Here is a 16,646-nt window from a genome sequence, read left to right as displayed (position 1 = left end):
GGTTGGTGCCAAAAGGTCAGGGACAGCGCAGAAATTCAGATGTTACTGAGAGGCTGACGGAGCCAGAGCAAATTCTTCCTCGGCTGAAAGCAGCCTCGTACAGCTCAGCCCTCTGCTAAATGAGGGAAGCTTTAATGTGGAGCAGATGTAGTGACGTCTTCTTTCCTCGTTAGCCAACTCCAACACGCTCAGGGTGCACCATCCAGGGGAGCCACGCATTGCTCGTCTTTACAAAGGGTTTTTCACCAGGTTTCTGGGCATGGTTATGGGGTTTAGTAAGCCGGTACATCAAGCTCTGGTTTTATTCTGAAAAAATAAATTAGTTAGGATCCACTTTTTTTTTAACTTGTTTTTCCCCCAAACACCACAGAAGACTTTGAGCTGTCGTTGCAGAGATGACTTTTGCTGCTGACGGTGATGTCTTTGCGGAGAACATGGGCCAAGGGACCGGGCAGGATCAGCTGGCATCCAATATCACGTGGGTGCTAGGGCTGACTGCTGCGTAGGGACGCGTTATCCGCATTTCATGCCAGGAGGGCGGACAAATTATCTTGAGGGCTGTGGCAGGATTTAGGAGCAGACTCATCCCTTACTGGGTCCTTCCTCACTGGAGCCTCTTCAAGGGTGAGCTGGTTGGTCCAACATCTGTGTGACTGACCTGGGTAAGTCATCTTATGATAGCATTTAAAATAAGGAGCACTGAGGTGGGACAAGCCAAGCTCTTCTCCGTTCTTGTCCTCAGGGACTTCCCCCGGACGTGGGATCCCCTCATGGCCATCGCTCTGCGATCCCGCCGCCCTGCTTCCTGGGGTCACCTCCAGGCATTGCCAGCTACCTCGGTGGGTGGTTTTGTTCTTCAAACCAAAGCCTGAAATTGAAACGCTTGGTGGAACCAACCAGAAGTCGTGCTGTCTCACCAGTGTTTTCCCTTGCTTTAATGCCAGATTTTTGGGTCCCATCCCTAAGGGCAGATAAGAGGCAGCTCTCCGGCCCGGGGCACATCCGCACGGGCTCGGGGATGGGACCCTGCCTTCTCCCGCTGCAGCAAACCTGGACACCATTGCCGAGTCCGGGTCGCTTTGAGCAGTGATGGGCAGGAGAGAGGCTCTCGAGCACAGAGCAAGGAAAGTTCTTCCCATATCATTACCACAAGCTCGGGAAGGAAGGCCCGGCGCTGGCTGCCATCCCCTGGGCATGGCGGGGCCAGCCAGGGCCGGGCAGTCCAGGCTGGACCCCTGGAGGGCTTTCCTGCTCTGGGGGGTCCGCAGCAGGACTGAGGGAGGCCATGACAGGGCACCAGTGAGGGGAGACCTGTGAGGGGGCTCTGGTCAGGGGAGACCCGTGAGGGATGACCCGTGTGGGGGCTCTGGTGAGAGGGCTCCGGTGAGGGGCGACCTGCGAGCAGGCACCGGTGAGGGGTAGCCCTGGTGAGGGGAGCCCCGTGAAGTGGAACCGGTGAGGGGTGACCCGCGAGCAGGCACCGGTGAGGGGTAGCCCTGGTGAGGGGAGCCCCGTGAAGTGGAACCGGTGAGGGGTGACCCGGTGAGGGTCCCCGCGGATCCCGGGCGCGGCGGGCGCTGAGTGGCCCCGCACGGGGACCACCTCCCCCCCCCCGTCCCCGCAGCCCGGCCGGACCCGCCGCGGCGCTGCCGGCGCCCTGGCGGATGCGCAAGATGGCGCAAGGCGCTGCCCGCCCGCCCCCGCCCGCCGGCGGCCCCGCTCCCTCAGCGCCGCCCCCCCGCCCGCCCGGCGCGGCGGCGTGCTCGCGCGGAGGGGAGCAGCGCTGAAATCCGCTTTTTGCCCCCCCCTTTTCTTTTTCCCTTTCCTTTTTTTCTTCACACCCCCCCCACCTCCCCGCAAGTGGGGGTGGTTCTCGCCTCGCCTCCCTCCTTCCCTCCCTCCTGCGCGGGCTGCTCCCTCCCCGTGGGGCGCAGGGAGGCGAGCCCGCCCGCCCGGGATGCCATGGCTCCGCCGGGCTCCGCGTTGCCCGCCTGCCTGCTGGGGCTGCTGCTGCTCGGTTGCCGCGGAGGTAAGAGCCGGGTTTGAGGAGCGGGCGGGGGGGGGGGGCGGACCTGCCGCCGCACTCGCTCCGGCGCTGCTCCCCGCCGCCCTCGCCCCTCGGTCGGTCCGTCGGTCCCGTCCGCGGTCCCTCCCGCACTTCGCGTCCCTTCATCACCCCCCCGTGGTGGACGGGGCCGTGCTCGTCCCCGGTTCCCCGCGTCCCTCCCCAGCCCCGCGACGGGTCCCGGTCCCCCTTGCTCGTCTCCAGCCGGTCCCAACCCCGCACGCCTCCCCGGTCACTCCCAGCCCGGCGCTCAGCCCGTCCCCCGTGGCATCGGGCCGCCGTGGAAGCTGAACGGGTCCGAACAGCTCCGGGGGGCTGGAGGGACCGAGCGCGGCTCCGGCACGCGTGTCTCCGCCTGTGCGGCGTGGAGGTGCGCGGCCACGGCTGTTCGTGTCAGCCGCCGTGTTAGCATCCCTCTGCGGGAGCGGGGGGGGGCTCGTCCCTCCGGGAAGGCACGTTGGGGTCATGGCTTTCGGCTGCAGGCTTCTACATCAGCCCATCCAACACCTTCATCTGCCCGAAGTGTTGCCCCAAAGCTGTGTTTTCAGTTGGAAACCCCACTTGCGCGGGGGGCTCCGGGGAGGGGACCATGGTTCTTGTGGGACCCTCACCCCCATGGCCAGTGTTGGGGAGGGATGGGGTGGCTGCCGTGGCAGTGGTGTGGTTGGGCATCCGCGCTCAGGGACCAGAGCCAAAGTCATCACCGGCGACGTGAGTGGGAGACAGCGCCCGAGCAAACGAGTCGTGTTTGTTAGCAAAGGTGGTAGCTACAGAAAAGAGATGTTGGGCTGCAAGTTGCAGGGATGACGGCGAGCTACTTTAAACCTCCAAGTATTGTGCTCTCCTGTAATGCCTGGCTCGGTTCACACAGCCGCAACCGGTAACACCACCCACCGGACCAGGGCCGAACTACAAAAACATCAAAGGGATTTTTCCCTGGACCTACTGTGCACATGCCCTGCTGATAAATTGCACTATTTTCCTTCTGCTGGTGATGCTGCTTAAGCATGGGTCTAATCTGAGAAGGAAGCGGAGAAAGATGCTGTTCTGCAGCGAAATACCCATGTGCCTCCTGCCCCCTCTTCACTTAGCAGCCTTAAAGAAAAGCAGGAATTGTTTAAAAAATGTGGAAGCAGCCCAGCATGGTCAGAGGGAGAAAAGCGTGTGTTAGATTAATCAGAGATTAGCTGCCGCGGTGTTTAGGAAACCAGGCTGTGGGCTATTCCCCTAATAAATCTTGCCACGTGGTTCGTAGCAGCCACGGTGAGGAGGAGAAGCCAGTGTAACTCGTGGAAAATATAAGTTATCTGTGAAGTGGACATAATGAAGCAGCTCTCGTTACTCTGTTGGGATTCCTGGGTACACAGCAGTGCAATGAGGATGGTTGAAAAAGTACTTATTTTGGGGGCAGGGAAAGGAAAAGAGGTGAATTTTTGAAAGCAAAACTTTAGTAGTTGAGTTTGCATCTAGTTTATCGCCTGCTGCTGTCTAAATTGCCCCGTGTGTTTGTTTATGCTGCGACTTTGCAGGTCAGTGGCTCCTGACTTTGGGGTGTGTTTTGCTGGCCCCGCTAAAGAGTGCTTGGCTGCACTTTAAAAGTTTTTCTGTTCTGAGGCTTTTTTCCCCCCTTCGGTGGGTTTACACGCTCTAGACGCGGTTAACAGCGAGGTAACGTGTTTCTGCGCTCTGCTGAATTTAATAAACCCTCCTGCCTCGGTGTCAATCAGCACCGGAGCAGAAAGCCTCGCCGCGGGGACGGACGCTGTGTCGGGAGCGGTGCCGCGCTGCACGGGACGGGATGCTCCGCTCCCATCCCTGCCGTTTTCAAACTCTCCAAAATGCTGGCCTGGCAACTGTGAACCAGGCGTTGGGAGCTGCTGGTCAGCGTGCTGGGGTGGGCTCAGCAGCGAGACAGTATTTTCTTTCTTTTTTTTTTTTTTTTTTTTTTTTTTTTTTAATTTCCTGGAGCTCTTTGTTCTGGGTGGTGGACAGCTTTTGTCTGTTATTGCTGAGCCCGGCATTCAAAGGCAGGCATAGGATACGAGAGGCTCCCCGGCTCTGCTCAGTAACAGCCTTGGAATTAAACATCGTCATTTATATTTAAGTAGGCTTAACTTCTAAATTATTGAAGCTATAAGCTTTCACTAATTCCTACTCTGTGTGGCTTTGTTGTTTTTTTTAGACGCAAAAAAAAGGATTGCTTTCTCCTAAATTGGTGTAATACCCTGTCTTTTTTTTCTTAATATACATAGAGAATATCAGGTATCATTTCCCCAGTAACACTCAGAGACGCTATATGAAATTCAAGCCCACGTTTGGGCTTCATCTCTCTCGGGGGGTTCAACAGGAGAATCTCAGGACGTGGTTTTCCCGTGTGGTGGATGTGGCAGGCGGCTCGTGGAGTGGGGTGGCCGTCTTACAACCGTATACTTGTGCACCGCGTTTGGGACCGGTGCTGGGTGCGAAGCTCACGCAGGGGTGCAGGCGTGCAGCCACTCGTGCCGATGGCACTCCGACGTCTGCTGGGGCCATCATGGTGCCGAAACTAAACTTCTCATTGGAAGTATATAAAAGCTAGCCGAGAGAGAGGGGAATAGGGCAGGTTAGTCCCCTCCTGATCTGCCCTGCCACCCCCCCGCACAGGGAGTTAGAAATCCTAAACTAGTCTAATTGTGCCTCTTCTTGTTACCTGTCAGGCTCTGGACCTTGCACAGCCCAAGCTCCCGTGCTCGCTTGGGAGCTTGCAGAGGGTCCCAGGGAGAGGAGCTGGGCAGAGGGTCCCAGATCCAAGATTACAGCCCGGTTCCCCTTCCTGCTGAATCCCAGTTTTGGCCCACGTACCCTGGTGCAATCAGCCCGGCATGGGTCAGCGTGGAGCAGCTCAGGAGCAGTCCTGCCCAGCGGAGAGCTGCAAACCTGCTCTCATTTTATGTATGCAAATGAGAAAGCCTCTCTCCCTCTTTACTGTTTGTCTGAACTTTTCTTTCTCCGATTTCCTTGTTTCTGGAGAGTCTCCCGTCACAGCGCGTGAAGTGCCAAGCAGTGACCCCGTGCAATGCCAACTCCTTGCTTTGAAAACCCTTGGGACGCTGCTCCCCCCGGCACCTCCCCATCCCACTGCCTTGAAACATCTTTCTCCGCAGCGCTGGGATGGCCGGACCCGACTCGCTCGCCTCGCCGCAGCATTAGCATCCAGCGCTGGCTCCGGCGGGAGCAGGATGGGGCCGTGATGCGGGGCTGCGGCACGGGGAGCTGCCGGCGCCCGGCTTTCCCCCCCGAAGCAGCGAGCTGATCCAGCACGCGTTCGAGCAGACCATGCGCTTCGTTTTGCAGCCTGCAACGGATCTGGGACAGAAGATGCTTTTTTCCGTGCCCCTTTTCCCCCCCTTATATTTCAGGCTTTGCGCTCCTGGGCTTCTGACCCTGGATATTGTCCTTTTATTTGATCTAACAAAACAATGCAGGAGCCCCCCTCTGCAGATTAAGAATTCCCATTTAAATCAACCGAATGAAGTTGCGCAGGAACAGGAATAGTCCGTTCAAAATTACTTTGAAATCACAAACTTATTTGAACTTTACTGGAGCTTTTAGTTTTACAGAGTTTAGAAACTAATAAATTATGTAGCAGGGCTCATGAAAATCTACCCAAGTCCGTTTATCCGAAAGAATATGCAACATTTTGGTTTTGCAAGAAAATAAAAATAATTGTTTACACATGTTCAGGAGTCATTGGCAAGCATATAAAACTGATGGTTAAGGAGGCGAACATGTCAATAATTGCACTTTAAGAGAAGAGAGAGGCAAATAGGCGAGCGTACTGAGAAAAGCACACAGCATACTGATCTGGCCTTGCTATTATATCAAATGTCACTGTTGTATCGCACCCTCCACTCGAGAGGAGCCCAGTCACTTAACAACCCAGACCCGCTCCTGCGCTGGTAATTTAAAACCAGAGTTTCAGAGCAGAGTCAAGGATTTGCTGCCTTTTTTTTTTTTTTGTTTTGTTCTTGCGCATGTGATTGTGTTGATGAAGCTAATGGCAAGTCAGGAGGATGCGGGTTGTGGCGGGTGATTCTGCTGAGTTGTGAAGATGCTTTTGCAAGAGGATCTTTGCTGCTGAAACCTGAGAGTACGTGAAAAGGGAGAGAAGAGCTAGTGTTTCGTTAAAACGACTCTGGTTTTGGAGCGAGCAGGGATCTGTGCGGTGCTTGGCTCCTTGAGAGGGGCGAGGCGATGCTTTCCTCCATCCCGAATTTCAGGGTGGGAGGTGATAAGGCAGAGGGGATGGCAGGGAGGAGAGAGTGCTGTGTTTCCTTTGAATCCCCTGGGTACGATTGAGTTTCAAAGGTTTTAATGTGCACAGAAACTTCTCTTCCTCCAGAAGGACCTTGCCTTTCCTTCCCTTGCACGCCACCCAGTCCTGCCTGCCAGTACTCAAGCTGAATTTCAAGGCCTGGGCAACGGGGCTGTGCTGGCTGGTGGTTTTTGGCACCGTGATGCCAGGGTGCCTGTGGCTCTCTCGGCAGCCTCGTGCCATCGCGCTCCTCCCAGCCGACGTGTCTCTGGTCCACGGGGACTGTCACCCACCACGTGGCCTGTCCGTTTCCCTGCTGGCTCTGTGCAAGGGACCGGCCACGGGGACAGCCATCTCCCTGATGCTTTCTTGCAGGGTTGGGGGCTGAAACCGGCTATTCCCCCGTTCTACGTTAGAACAGCCTTGGGAGCTGAAGCCTGGAGGGACCCCGGCTCTGGGCACAGCGTTTCCCATCTTGCCTGCTGCCTTTGCCGTCCTCTCGTGCGCGGTTGTTTCCTGCTCCGTATTTGTATCGCTGATGCCCTCTGCGGTAGGAGTGTGATCTGGTCAGGGCTGCGAAACACGTGGGGAATGCAAATAACACATCCTATGCTCGGCTTGCTGCTGTGCTCTCTGGATGCCTCACTGTGGATGGAGCTACTGTGGGCAATTAACTCGGAAAAGGTCTTTGCCCTTTCCAGCTATACCAACAGGTTTCACCCTGCTTTCTTCAGAGATGGGGGAGCCCACAAGGACTCGGAGCTCGTCCTGGAAAGGGTCTTTGTGCTGTGAACGCTTCCAGCTTCCACGCTGTGTTTAACAAGCGACCTCCTGGGATTTTCCCAGTCTGGTCTCGAACATCTGAAAATTATTTGGGGCCACTTCTCTGGCTCTTTGGGCTGTGTTTGCCTTCCTTGGCTAAAATCTGGGTCCCCACCGAGGGCAGCGATGCTGGGCATGTCTCTGGGCTCCGCATCAGGTGGCTGAGAGGTTGTGTTATCCTCGACAGAGACCTCCTGCAATCGCTTAGTGAGTGGATGTGGTTTATGCGCCCTGACGGAAGAATCGCTTTATATAACCTCCCGTCCGAAAGGAAAGGGAATAAAAAATTCTGAGCTAGTAAACTTTACTGCCAGTAAGATGTTGGGCTTGTTACAGCCTATTTTCCTCTTCTTTAAATGTAAATTTTTCTGGATGCCCTAAAGAGCCAATTTGCACTTTACTGCAGTGTAGTGCTTTTCTCCTTAGGGTCTGGGTCAGCCTCAAGGAGATTTAAGGGGGCACCAGCTGGATTTTTAGGCTGCCAATTTCATCAGCCTGAAACCTGTTATAATCTGCTGCAGAATATCTTTCAGGTCCAGCTATCTCTTCCTTCCATACCCTCCTATTTGCAGAAGGATTTAAAGAAAACAAACAAACACCGCTGAAAAAAACAGGAGCCATTTTTTGTAGGGCTGTCCCAACATGCACCCAGGTTTTTGGTCCTAATACTCACCTGCATCCCACTATAAAAACCTCTGATCCTGGGCTCGTGGGACTCCAGGAGCATCTTCTGCTGGCTTTATTGAAGCAGGACCAGAGTGGCTATCCTTGGTGGTGATAAGGCTCACCGGTGGGTCTTTGCTGATTTAAGCGGTGTTATGCTGGGAACAAACACGGTAAATCAGGAGAGAGCAAATTTCTGCTCACGAGAGGCAGTTTGCAGGTGGATGTCGTGCTGTTGGCGTGATGAGAGAGGAGCTGGGGCTGCCTCGGTCTCCCCGCCGGTGCTCCTGACGATGCTGCACCGGGAAGAGCAGGGTGGACCCGACTGCTCCTGCAATATCTCGCCTTGCCACGAGCTTAGACCGGGCCCTTGGCAGGTCATTTCATCTCTCTGTGATTAATGTTCCCTGTCTAGAACGGGAGTAATAATACGGGCTTCATCTGTCAGGACCGCGTGCTCCTGGGGCAGGGATGGCCCTGCTGGCTGTGGGCCTGGACAGGGTCCAGGAGGATGAGCTGTGATGTGACTGAGGTCCTTTGCCATGGATGTCACCGCTAATCAGAGCGGTGAGATTAGCTGCTGTATTTTTCAGAAGCACAGGAGGGAAAGCCAAAATCGTGTTTCCCAAATGGAAAAGGACAATGGTAGGGTATGAGCAAGTTCTTTTGAAGCTTTGAATGTGAATCACAGTGTCAAGTAAAAAATAATTAAACTTATTTTTTTTTTAAAATGTACTTCAAAGTGTCTTTTAAGCTTTCCATTAATTCGAAGTTCTTTCTCTCAGCACTAAATAAATCTCTTGGTTCAAAAGCACAAGTGCTAATTGGTTTCTCTGAGTATGCCTGTCTGCTTGATCAATAGGGGAAGTAGTTTTTGTTAAATATTTGCACATATAGTCACATATTGTATTGCTCAGGGAGATGGTAAATGTTTCTCAAAAGGAGACTTGTAGAATGAGGATTCCAATAATTTTCTGGTGGCCTTTATGTCAGAGCTAATAACGCTTCCTCCCTCCATCCTTTTGCAGAGAGTAAAGCAGTTTTCCCTCGCGCGCTCCCCGGCGCAGCCTGCCGGCGTTGAGACAAGCAGTCTGTTCAGCCGCCTGCGTAACACCCCTGCCTCTAACTACAAACTCAAGCTGCCATGAGCCGAATTTTACAGTTTCTGCGTCGAGCAGAGAGTGGCTGTGAGCCATGCTGCCTCGCAGTCCATTTCGGGAGGTACCCGGGGCGTTGCGTGGGATGAGCTGGGTTTGGATACGCAGCCAGCCGTCGGAGAGGGATGGATGAGGGTTTCAGAGTCCCTGAGTGAAGGCGCACGGCCTCGGCGATTTCCTCTCTGTCTCTCTCAATTAATTGCACTTTTACTGTTTCCATGTGCCTTCGGAGTGTCGTTTACTTCCAACTTTGCCGCATCGTTTCTGTGCCTCACTGCTAACTACAGTCAGTTATTTATGCTAACGGAGGTGGGTCCCTCTCTTCCCCCGTTGCCTCCTTGCTTTGTATGTGCTCTCCCTCTGGCCCATCTGAGCTGACCTCTAGAGCAAACACCAGGACCCTTCTTGTCCCGCCATGGAGATTCCTCTGTGAGTGTCCCTGTCCCTTTGTCTCTCATCCTGAGCATCCGAGGGAGGCAGGGCTCTGCGTTCAGAGTCCGCCTTCGAGACCTGGAGTCCCACAGCGCCAATCTTGGAAGGTCAAATCCCAATGTCCCTGTTTGAAGCCTGGTCCTTGAAAACCATTTTTAATGCGAATAATCCCGTCGTTACAGTGAAATGGATGAAGGGGGGGTATTTAGAAAGGGACGACGAAGGTGTAAGGTGCCTAGTTTCTACCGTGCCTTGCACCCAGTTCTCTCCAGAGCGGCTGTGTGTTGGCCACGTGGATCTTAGGTTGGGCTGTTTGTGGACCAGTTTCTCATATCTATTCTGATGGTGTGCAGCATCCCAGGGCCTCATTCTTTTTTGAGAAAACCTCCAGGAACATGATGGCCTGTAGAAGCACGGCATTGAGAAGGGTATCCTTCTCACCAAGCCTACTCTGTGCCCCCAAATTAGGCCACGAGGCCGAGGGCCATAGGGAATGGGGCTGGCTTCAAGGTGACCTTTGGCTGGAGAAGAGCCCACGGCCACTTCCTCAGAGCTTTCTGCATGCCAGCGACCTGCTGGGCTGCAGTGCCATGGTGGTGCAGAAACACGCTCAGGGCAGCTTCCCAGCTTGGTTCTTGCTGACCGTGCCACCGATGACTTACCTATTTGAGAGGCTCAGACATTTACCCCATAAAAGACAGAGTCTGTGGTTTTTGCAGAGTGGGATAATGAGGCCTCTTTGAGGACCAAAGCTCGTTTTTTTAAGGCGATTTCAGATCTCTCTCTTAACGATGCATATAGGCAGCTTTAGGATGTCTAATGTGCCCATGGTGCCAGGGAAAGGCATAGGGACTTTTGAAGAAGAGGAGATGCCTCTCTGCATCTTTCAGCATCTAAGTATCTCAGGAGAAGAGAGACTTTTGGCTGAGTTTGCATGGAAAGCCCATGTTGGGGTGAAAGATAGAGCTTGGCTTCTCCCAAATCCCTGGATGGGGTGGGCTTGCTTCTCCCCATGTGTCCGGTTAGTTGGGCACCTGGCCCTGAAACCCCAGGAAAGTGTCAGTGGGATTTCTTCAAGGTCAGAAAAGCATCCCATGATAAAAGCACCCACTGAGGAGGAATTTGGGTTTTTCTGGATGCTGCGAGGTATCTGCGGGTTACAAACCATTGCACGCTGTCCATTGCACAGTGTCACACCTTGAGGCACAGTCCCGCTCTCGACTACAGCCCAAAGAGACCCCAGGACCAGCCAGTGTCCGTCCCCACCCCGGCATGTGTCGGAGGGCACCAGTCCTAATTATGAGCGTCATCACTTCTGCTGCTTGAGCAGCCTGGAGTTAGGATGCAGACCGAATGTTTATGGAGGTAAACATGATTATCTCCAATCACAGGCCTTAATGATGGTTATTATAATGACAGCTATTGTGGGAAGGGCATGTAATTATGTTGATTCTTCCTTTTATTGTACATATAATAATAAGCTGTTTTATCTAAGAGTACAGGGGAACTGGGGGAAGATGGAGCATTTATTTCATTAGGGATTTTTTCTGATTGCCTGTTAGGCTAAATCCTGAAATCTTGTTTGGAGATTTCTTTCTGGAGTCAGAAGTCTCCCTCGGTTCAATGTCAGGACGCGAGGGTCCTTATCCTACCTAACTCCCAGGAGTGCCCACGCAGGGAACGGGGCCCCAGCCTGGTAGGTGCTGTTGAGACTCTGGCCACTTCGCAGAAAAATGCAGAGCATTCATCTAATTCCTTAATTTTCACAAAAAAAAAGTAATTGATGGGTTTGTGCTGGCTGTAGTCTAACTTGCTGAGAGGACCCCAGGGCTATCTCATAAAAAAGAAGTCACAGTGAGCGATAGATCACTGAGATGGCTGGAGCTAGCCTGACATTTTAAGACTTAATGGGTTAATAAAGTGTGTGTTTTAGGTGTCTGTCACTAAGTAGAGTTTGTCCATTCCCTGCACACACTCATACCTTGACGGCAGTACCTTTGACCTGCCGTGCACTACCCCTGCCTTCTTTGTCTGCTCCGTCCATCTGCCTCGGCTCAGGTTGCACTCAATGTTTATCCCCCGTAATCCAATTTAAGTTGCTGTAGAAAGCAATGGGGATTTACAGAAAGAAAGAAAAAAATCTCACTGGTTTGCAGAGCAGAAAAGACAGACTTTTTTTCTTCTTCTTCTTTTTCTTTAGGATAACTGCCTCTTCTCATCTCTTTTATTTTTACCATGAATTAACGATCTGCCCTCCACTCTGTTTTTGAGCCTCGTGTGGTGGGATCCTGTCCTTGGTGGGGTCTGTATTAGGGACAGGCATTACAAAGACTGTGCTGTGGTTGGTGTTTGCCAAGAGAAATTGCCTGTGTGCATCCCAATTCTGCGAGCAGCTGTGGAGTCAGTCCGCCTGAGCCCAGGAAAGAGGGGAGAAGCTGTATCGCAGGTTTGAGCAGCTGGAAACCTCCACCCATCGAGGGGCTGTTGCACAAGAGAACTGTTAGAAAGGCTTTCCCCATATTCGGATGAAATTGTAGTTTTCTTACTCTGCTGGAATTTCTTCTCCATTGCTCTTCTTTAAAAAAAAAAAAAAATTGCCTCCATCCTTGCATTTACACCCTTCAAATATTTATAAGACTCCTGTTTCTTGGTCGCTTTTTGTCTTTCACGTTCAGCGTGTATTTTGGGCTAATCTTTAAACAATAGCTCTATTTCTGTCATCTTCTGTAGCGTCTAATCATGACTGTATGGCAAATTATACCCTAAAAAGGTGTGCTGGACCAAGTGAAGCATAACATGCCAAAGACATAGTGTTTAAACCTTCTGTTGGCAAAAGAAGTAAATTAGGATGTATCTGTATGATGGGAAGCGAGGGTTGGCCTATTGTTGGTACAAATTCTGCAATAACTTATCTCTCGTGGACATCGTTTAGCGTAATTGCTTTGCAAGAAACCTTTTGTGTCGCTGAGCCAGAACATTGTGCATTTGTATTTCGGTGCTTAACTTGCTCTTCATTAAGGACTGAATAGCACCATCCTTTGCCTGTTACAGCGTGAGAGAGACCAAAGCGACAGAAGGGCATGGTGTTACGTGCGAGAGGCAAACAGCCTCCTGCTCTGCCAAGCGGGAGAGGTGTCGCGAAGATGCCGGCGGCAATATGGTCTGAATCGGGAGCTGACGATCTCCCTCTTCACCCCCGCCGGCTGTGCTGCAAAGGGGTCTGGGGCACGGCGCAGCCCCCTCTCTGCCTGGTTACGTGGGGGAGAGGAGCGGATTTCTTGAACTGGTGTAAACTTCTGCTCCTGGGGTGGGAACGGCTGATGTGAAGTAAGCGCTGCCCCATGCTCGTGCAAGTTTTTATTCTGTATTGCTGTTTCCCTGCAAAGGGAGGTGAAGAGGCAATCTGCAGGGGGGTATGAATTGGAGCTGAGGGTTGGCAAGCCACCGGAGGGGTTTGCCTGCCTGTCCCCTTCACTGGAGTCTCCGAAGGTGGCCTTGAAGGTCTGTGCCTGTGGTTGTGCCTCTGGAAATTGCGCCCTGAGATTTTGAGAGGAAAGCCTTGGGAGGCAAAGCATGCCCAAGGGTTTTGTGTTTCTCCAAAACACTTGCATCCTGTAGCCCTATTGTAGCCTGCCCTATCCGAAATGTTTTCATCATCCCCTGTTTTCTGCCGTAGCAGTTGGCTCTTGCTGCTTCTTGTGGACATGCTGCTGACTCTTTCCTTCTCTCTTCGTTTTAGATTTTGGCCGTTCCTCCGAGCTGGCATTCGTTGTGGAGCCTAGCGATGACATAGCTGTGCAGGAGCAACCCTTGATCCTCTACTGCCAGGTGGAGGGCATCCAGCCCATCACCATCACATGGCGGAAGAATGGCGTGATGATCGTGGACAGTGAGAATGCCTTTATGTTGGCCAACGGGTCGCTCTACGTCTCCCGCTTCCAGAGGGTCCGGGGAGATGGGTCCTCGGACGAAGGCGAGTATGATTGCATGGCACAAAACCACTACGGGCTGGTGGTGAGCCGGAAGGCGAAGATTCAGGCAGCGAGTAAGTACGACCATTATCCCACCCGCACCTCGTGGGGCAATCCCACAAGGGGCACTGGCTTTGCTGGGAAGCAGGAGGGCAGCGTGGTGGGTGCTGGGTGTTCAGGGAGGGAGGGTTAAAGAGGGGGAAGAGAAAAAAGAACCTGGAGCTGGTGTGGGGATCTGGCTGGCATCTAATCTGTGTAGCTGTCTAGGTATGAAAGAAGAGCTAATCAGCCTTCTCCGGGAGAAAACTAAAAGCCACCTTCTAGCAGTAAATTCCCTGTGTTGGAGGGGTAAGTTACATTAAAGTCATGCGGTGAAGTAGTCTGTGGTTCGTGTATCTCCTGCGGTCGGTTTGGAAGCCCCTTTGCTGTGCAGCACGGCTGGGCTCCGCTTGGCAGGCAGCGCTTTCCAAACCATAGGCAAAGACCTTCTGAAGGTCATGGTTTCTTTCATTTTGTTATTTAAGGCAGGCAGTGTGGAGGCAGCAAGGTCTTATTTACTACCCGGCGTGGCAGTGCCTTTGGGGGCAAGGCTAACAACACCAGACAGATTGCCTGGTGGGGGAGTCCGGAGGAGGAGAGAGATGAAAATGTCAGCGAGGGAATGAAATTTAAAGGTGGGGGAGGAAGAATTACAGGGCAGGCTGTGACTCCAGCCCTGCACAGTACCCGGCTTAGCCCGTTGCATCGCCGTGGCCAGAACGGTTGGTCCTGTTGGGTCTCCTGCCACGCAGGCTGCTGGGTTCCCCCTTGCCGGCTCTGGTTGCTGGTTTGTGTTTGTCCCAGGACTGATGGCAGAGCTGAGATGTCGTGGTGGTTTCTGTCCCTGTTGTGTTGGTGGCAAGCTTTGCCCACAGACTGTCTGTGGGCTCTGGGGGTGCGGCTGTTAATCCTTTTTGCATTCAACCAGAAGTCGCTGCTGGGTGTAATTTATATATGGGTGTGAGGATGGGTGTCCGGTACGGCCCCGAGACCTGGCTGAGTGCTGGTTTGTTAAATAAGTTGTACTGAAGGGTTCTCCAACTTGTTTGGGAGATGGCTACCACTCTTCTTTCTGCGCAAGCCGCTTACTACCATTTCTGTTGCGTTTGCAGATTGCACCGTGATTTTTTTGGTGCAAAGCAGGAAAAGTCTACGGCAAAGTCTGGGGCCGAGGTCCCCTGGCTGCACTCCCCAAACTGGGGGGCCTTTTGGACCGCTACCGCCCGCTCCCCGCAGCGCCGGGGCCGGCTGGCAGCCCACCAAGGGAACACTCCAGCCCTTGTGTGTAACAATTCCCGAGTGCATGAAGTGGCCATCTGCAAACCTAGCTTTTCAGTAGTGTAAGAAGTGACATTGTCCAGGAGCCAAGGGCTTTGGGTCCGTGCCAGATTAGCAGCTGGATCTCAAACTTGTCAGTCTTGTGGCGCTAAACCTTGGAGGACTTTTGGTGAATGGCTCTGGCATTTATGAGCTGGGAGCTGGCTGACGCACAAGCACAATGTCAAACTTCTCGGACCTGTAAACAGGAGACATGAGAGCCAGAGGAATTACCTTTGGGATAGTGGATTGTCAATAAACACTGTTATCTCGGCTCCTGCATCAATATGTATGTGATGTGCTGTGTGTCCCTGAATAGCATTTCCTTTTGTAGCCATAGTTTTGCGTGAATCAAAATGAAAAAGGGATCGTGTTGAAAATGCTCTGGACTCTGTTCTGGCTTCAGGCTTGGTTTCTTGCCAGCCCTGAGAAGAGGTCTGGGTGAAGCCAGCACAAAACAGGGAGCACCTGGCCTCGATGCCGCAGGTGCCTGCGGATAATGGGAATAAAACGGGATGTTGTGGGCAAATGTAACCTGCTGCTCAGGGCGAGCTCCCCCGCTGTGCCTGAACCGCAGGAGCATGCACTTGCACTTAGGACTAGGCTTAAACGCAGATAAAATCTCCTAAGAATGAATCACAGTTGTACCTTCAAGCCCCCATGTCTCAGGGTGGTTACACACAAGTAACAGCGATTTTCCTTGCCCCAAGTCCCGATAAGCAAGTCAAACAAAGGAGGAGGGTAATTATCACCATTTTAGAGATGATGGGACCATTGCATCGAAGAAATGGGTGCTGGCTGCTTGGAAGGAAAAAAGAGCCCAAGCGCTAAGCAGACCTTTGCGGAGCAGAGTAAATACTGCCGGTGGGTAAAACCTCATCCCAATGCTGATCTCTTCTTCCCTCTAAGCCTGACATCTGAACACAAAAGCAAAGGAGAAATAAAATCCTTTCACAAACAAAAATCTTGAAAGTTGATCAAGGCTGTGCTACTGAGGAATAAAAGGGATCTGACAGACCGGAGCCCCTCGAGAGCTCTGCTGCACTTTTCGCTGTCTTCAAAGGCAGGCTGTTAGTCTCATATCACCGTTACAGACCCTGGCTTTGTATTATTGCTTGGAATATAATCTTCTTGGCTCGGAGGAATGTACATATTTGCATTCAGGAAATGTGGGCTGGATATCATATTTTTATGTTTCAAATTTACTTCAACACTTGGCATTGAGTAAAATTTAACTGGAAGAATATGCTGCTCTCAGCCGCTGCGCGTGCAGCCCCGATGGGCTCGAGGTGCATGCAGTTTCCCCACAGAGCAGACACTTCTTAAAACCTTCCTCCTAAAAATTGTCTCATTACATTTATTTAGCTAAAATTCAGGGGAATTTCTGTATGTCATCATTATTAACTGCAGATACTCAGCGGAGGGAAGCGGACCTTGGCTGGTTTGCGGATTGGCAGGTCAGGTGCTAAACACATTGATAATATTTTTGTAGCGTAACCTTCTTTTGAACAAGTACAAGTGTGCAAGAAGCCTACGCATGACTGAGTTGAGCGGAGGCCCTCGGCATTTCCACCCTCTGCCTAACACGCCGGTTGGAATTTTTTCAGTTGCTGTTTCTGCGTCTGTTCAAACCCTGGTGTGTTAGTTTAAAAGGTTGTGGAATGCAACATGTTTTTATAATCTGATCAGGTTATTGAATACAGCTCTTTTCTTTCTCCTAATGACAGTTTCATAATTTCGTATGGCTCCGAGCTGCCTTAATTAAAATCAGTTTCGTAGGCAGAGTGTTCTCTAGAGGCACTGCTTGGCTGTGTCTTCGTGGGTCTCTCCGAGGAGCTGTATTTCCCTTGTGCATGCCAGAAGGTGATGCACGCCTTTGCTGTCAG

At 52.4% G+C, this 16,646-nt stretch overlaps 1 protein-coding gene across 1 annotated transcript in view; it reads left to right on the top strand.

Moving 5' to 3' along the window:
• The first annotated feature begins 1,962 nt into the window (after positions 1-1,962).
• The window catches only part of IGDCC3 (immunoglobulin superfamily DCC subclass member 3), a 105,586-nt gene continuing 90,902 nt past the window's right edge, over positions 1,963-16,646 (top strand). The window contains exons 1-2 of the mRNA XM_050903532.1: positions 1,963-2,029; positions 13,173-13,478. Of these exons, the coding sequence (XP_050759489.1) occupies positions 1,963-2,029; positions 13,173-13,478 (373 nt within the window). The remainder of the gene's footprint in view (positions 2,030-13,172; positions 13,479-16,646) is intronic.

The sequence above is a fragment of the Gymnogyps californianus genome, chromosome 11 (assembly GCF_018139145.2).
Source record: "Gymnogyps californianus isolate 813 chromosome 11, ASM1813914v2, whole genome shotgun sequence".
NCBI lineage: Eukaryota > Metazoa > Chordata > Aves > Accipitriformes > Cathartidae > Gymnogyps > Gymnogyps californianus.
The sequence above is the reverse complement of the archived record's forward strand: the minus strand, read 5'-3'. Positions and strand labels throughout refer to the sequence as shown.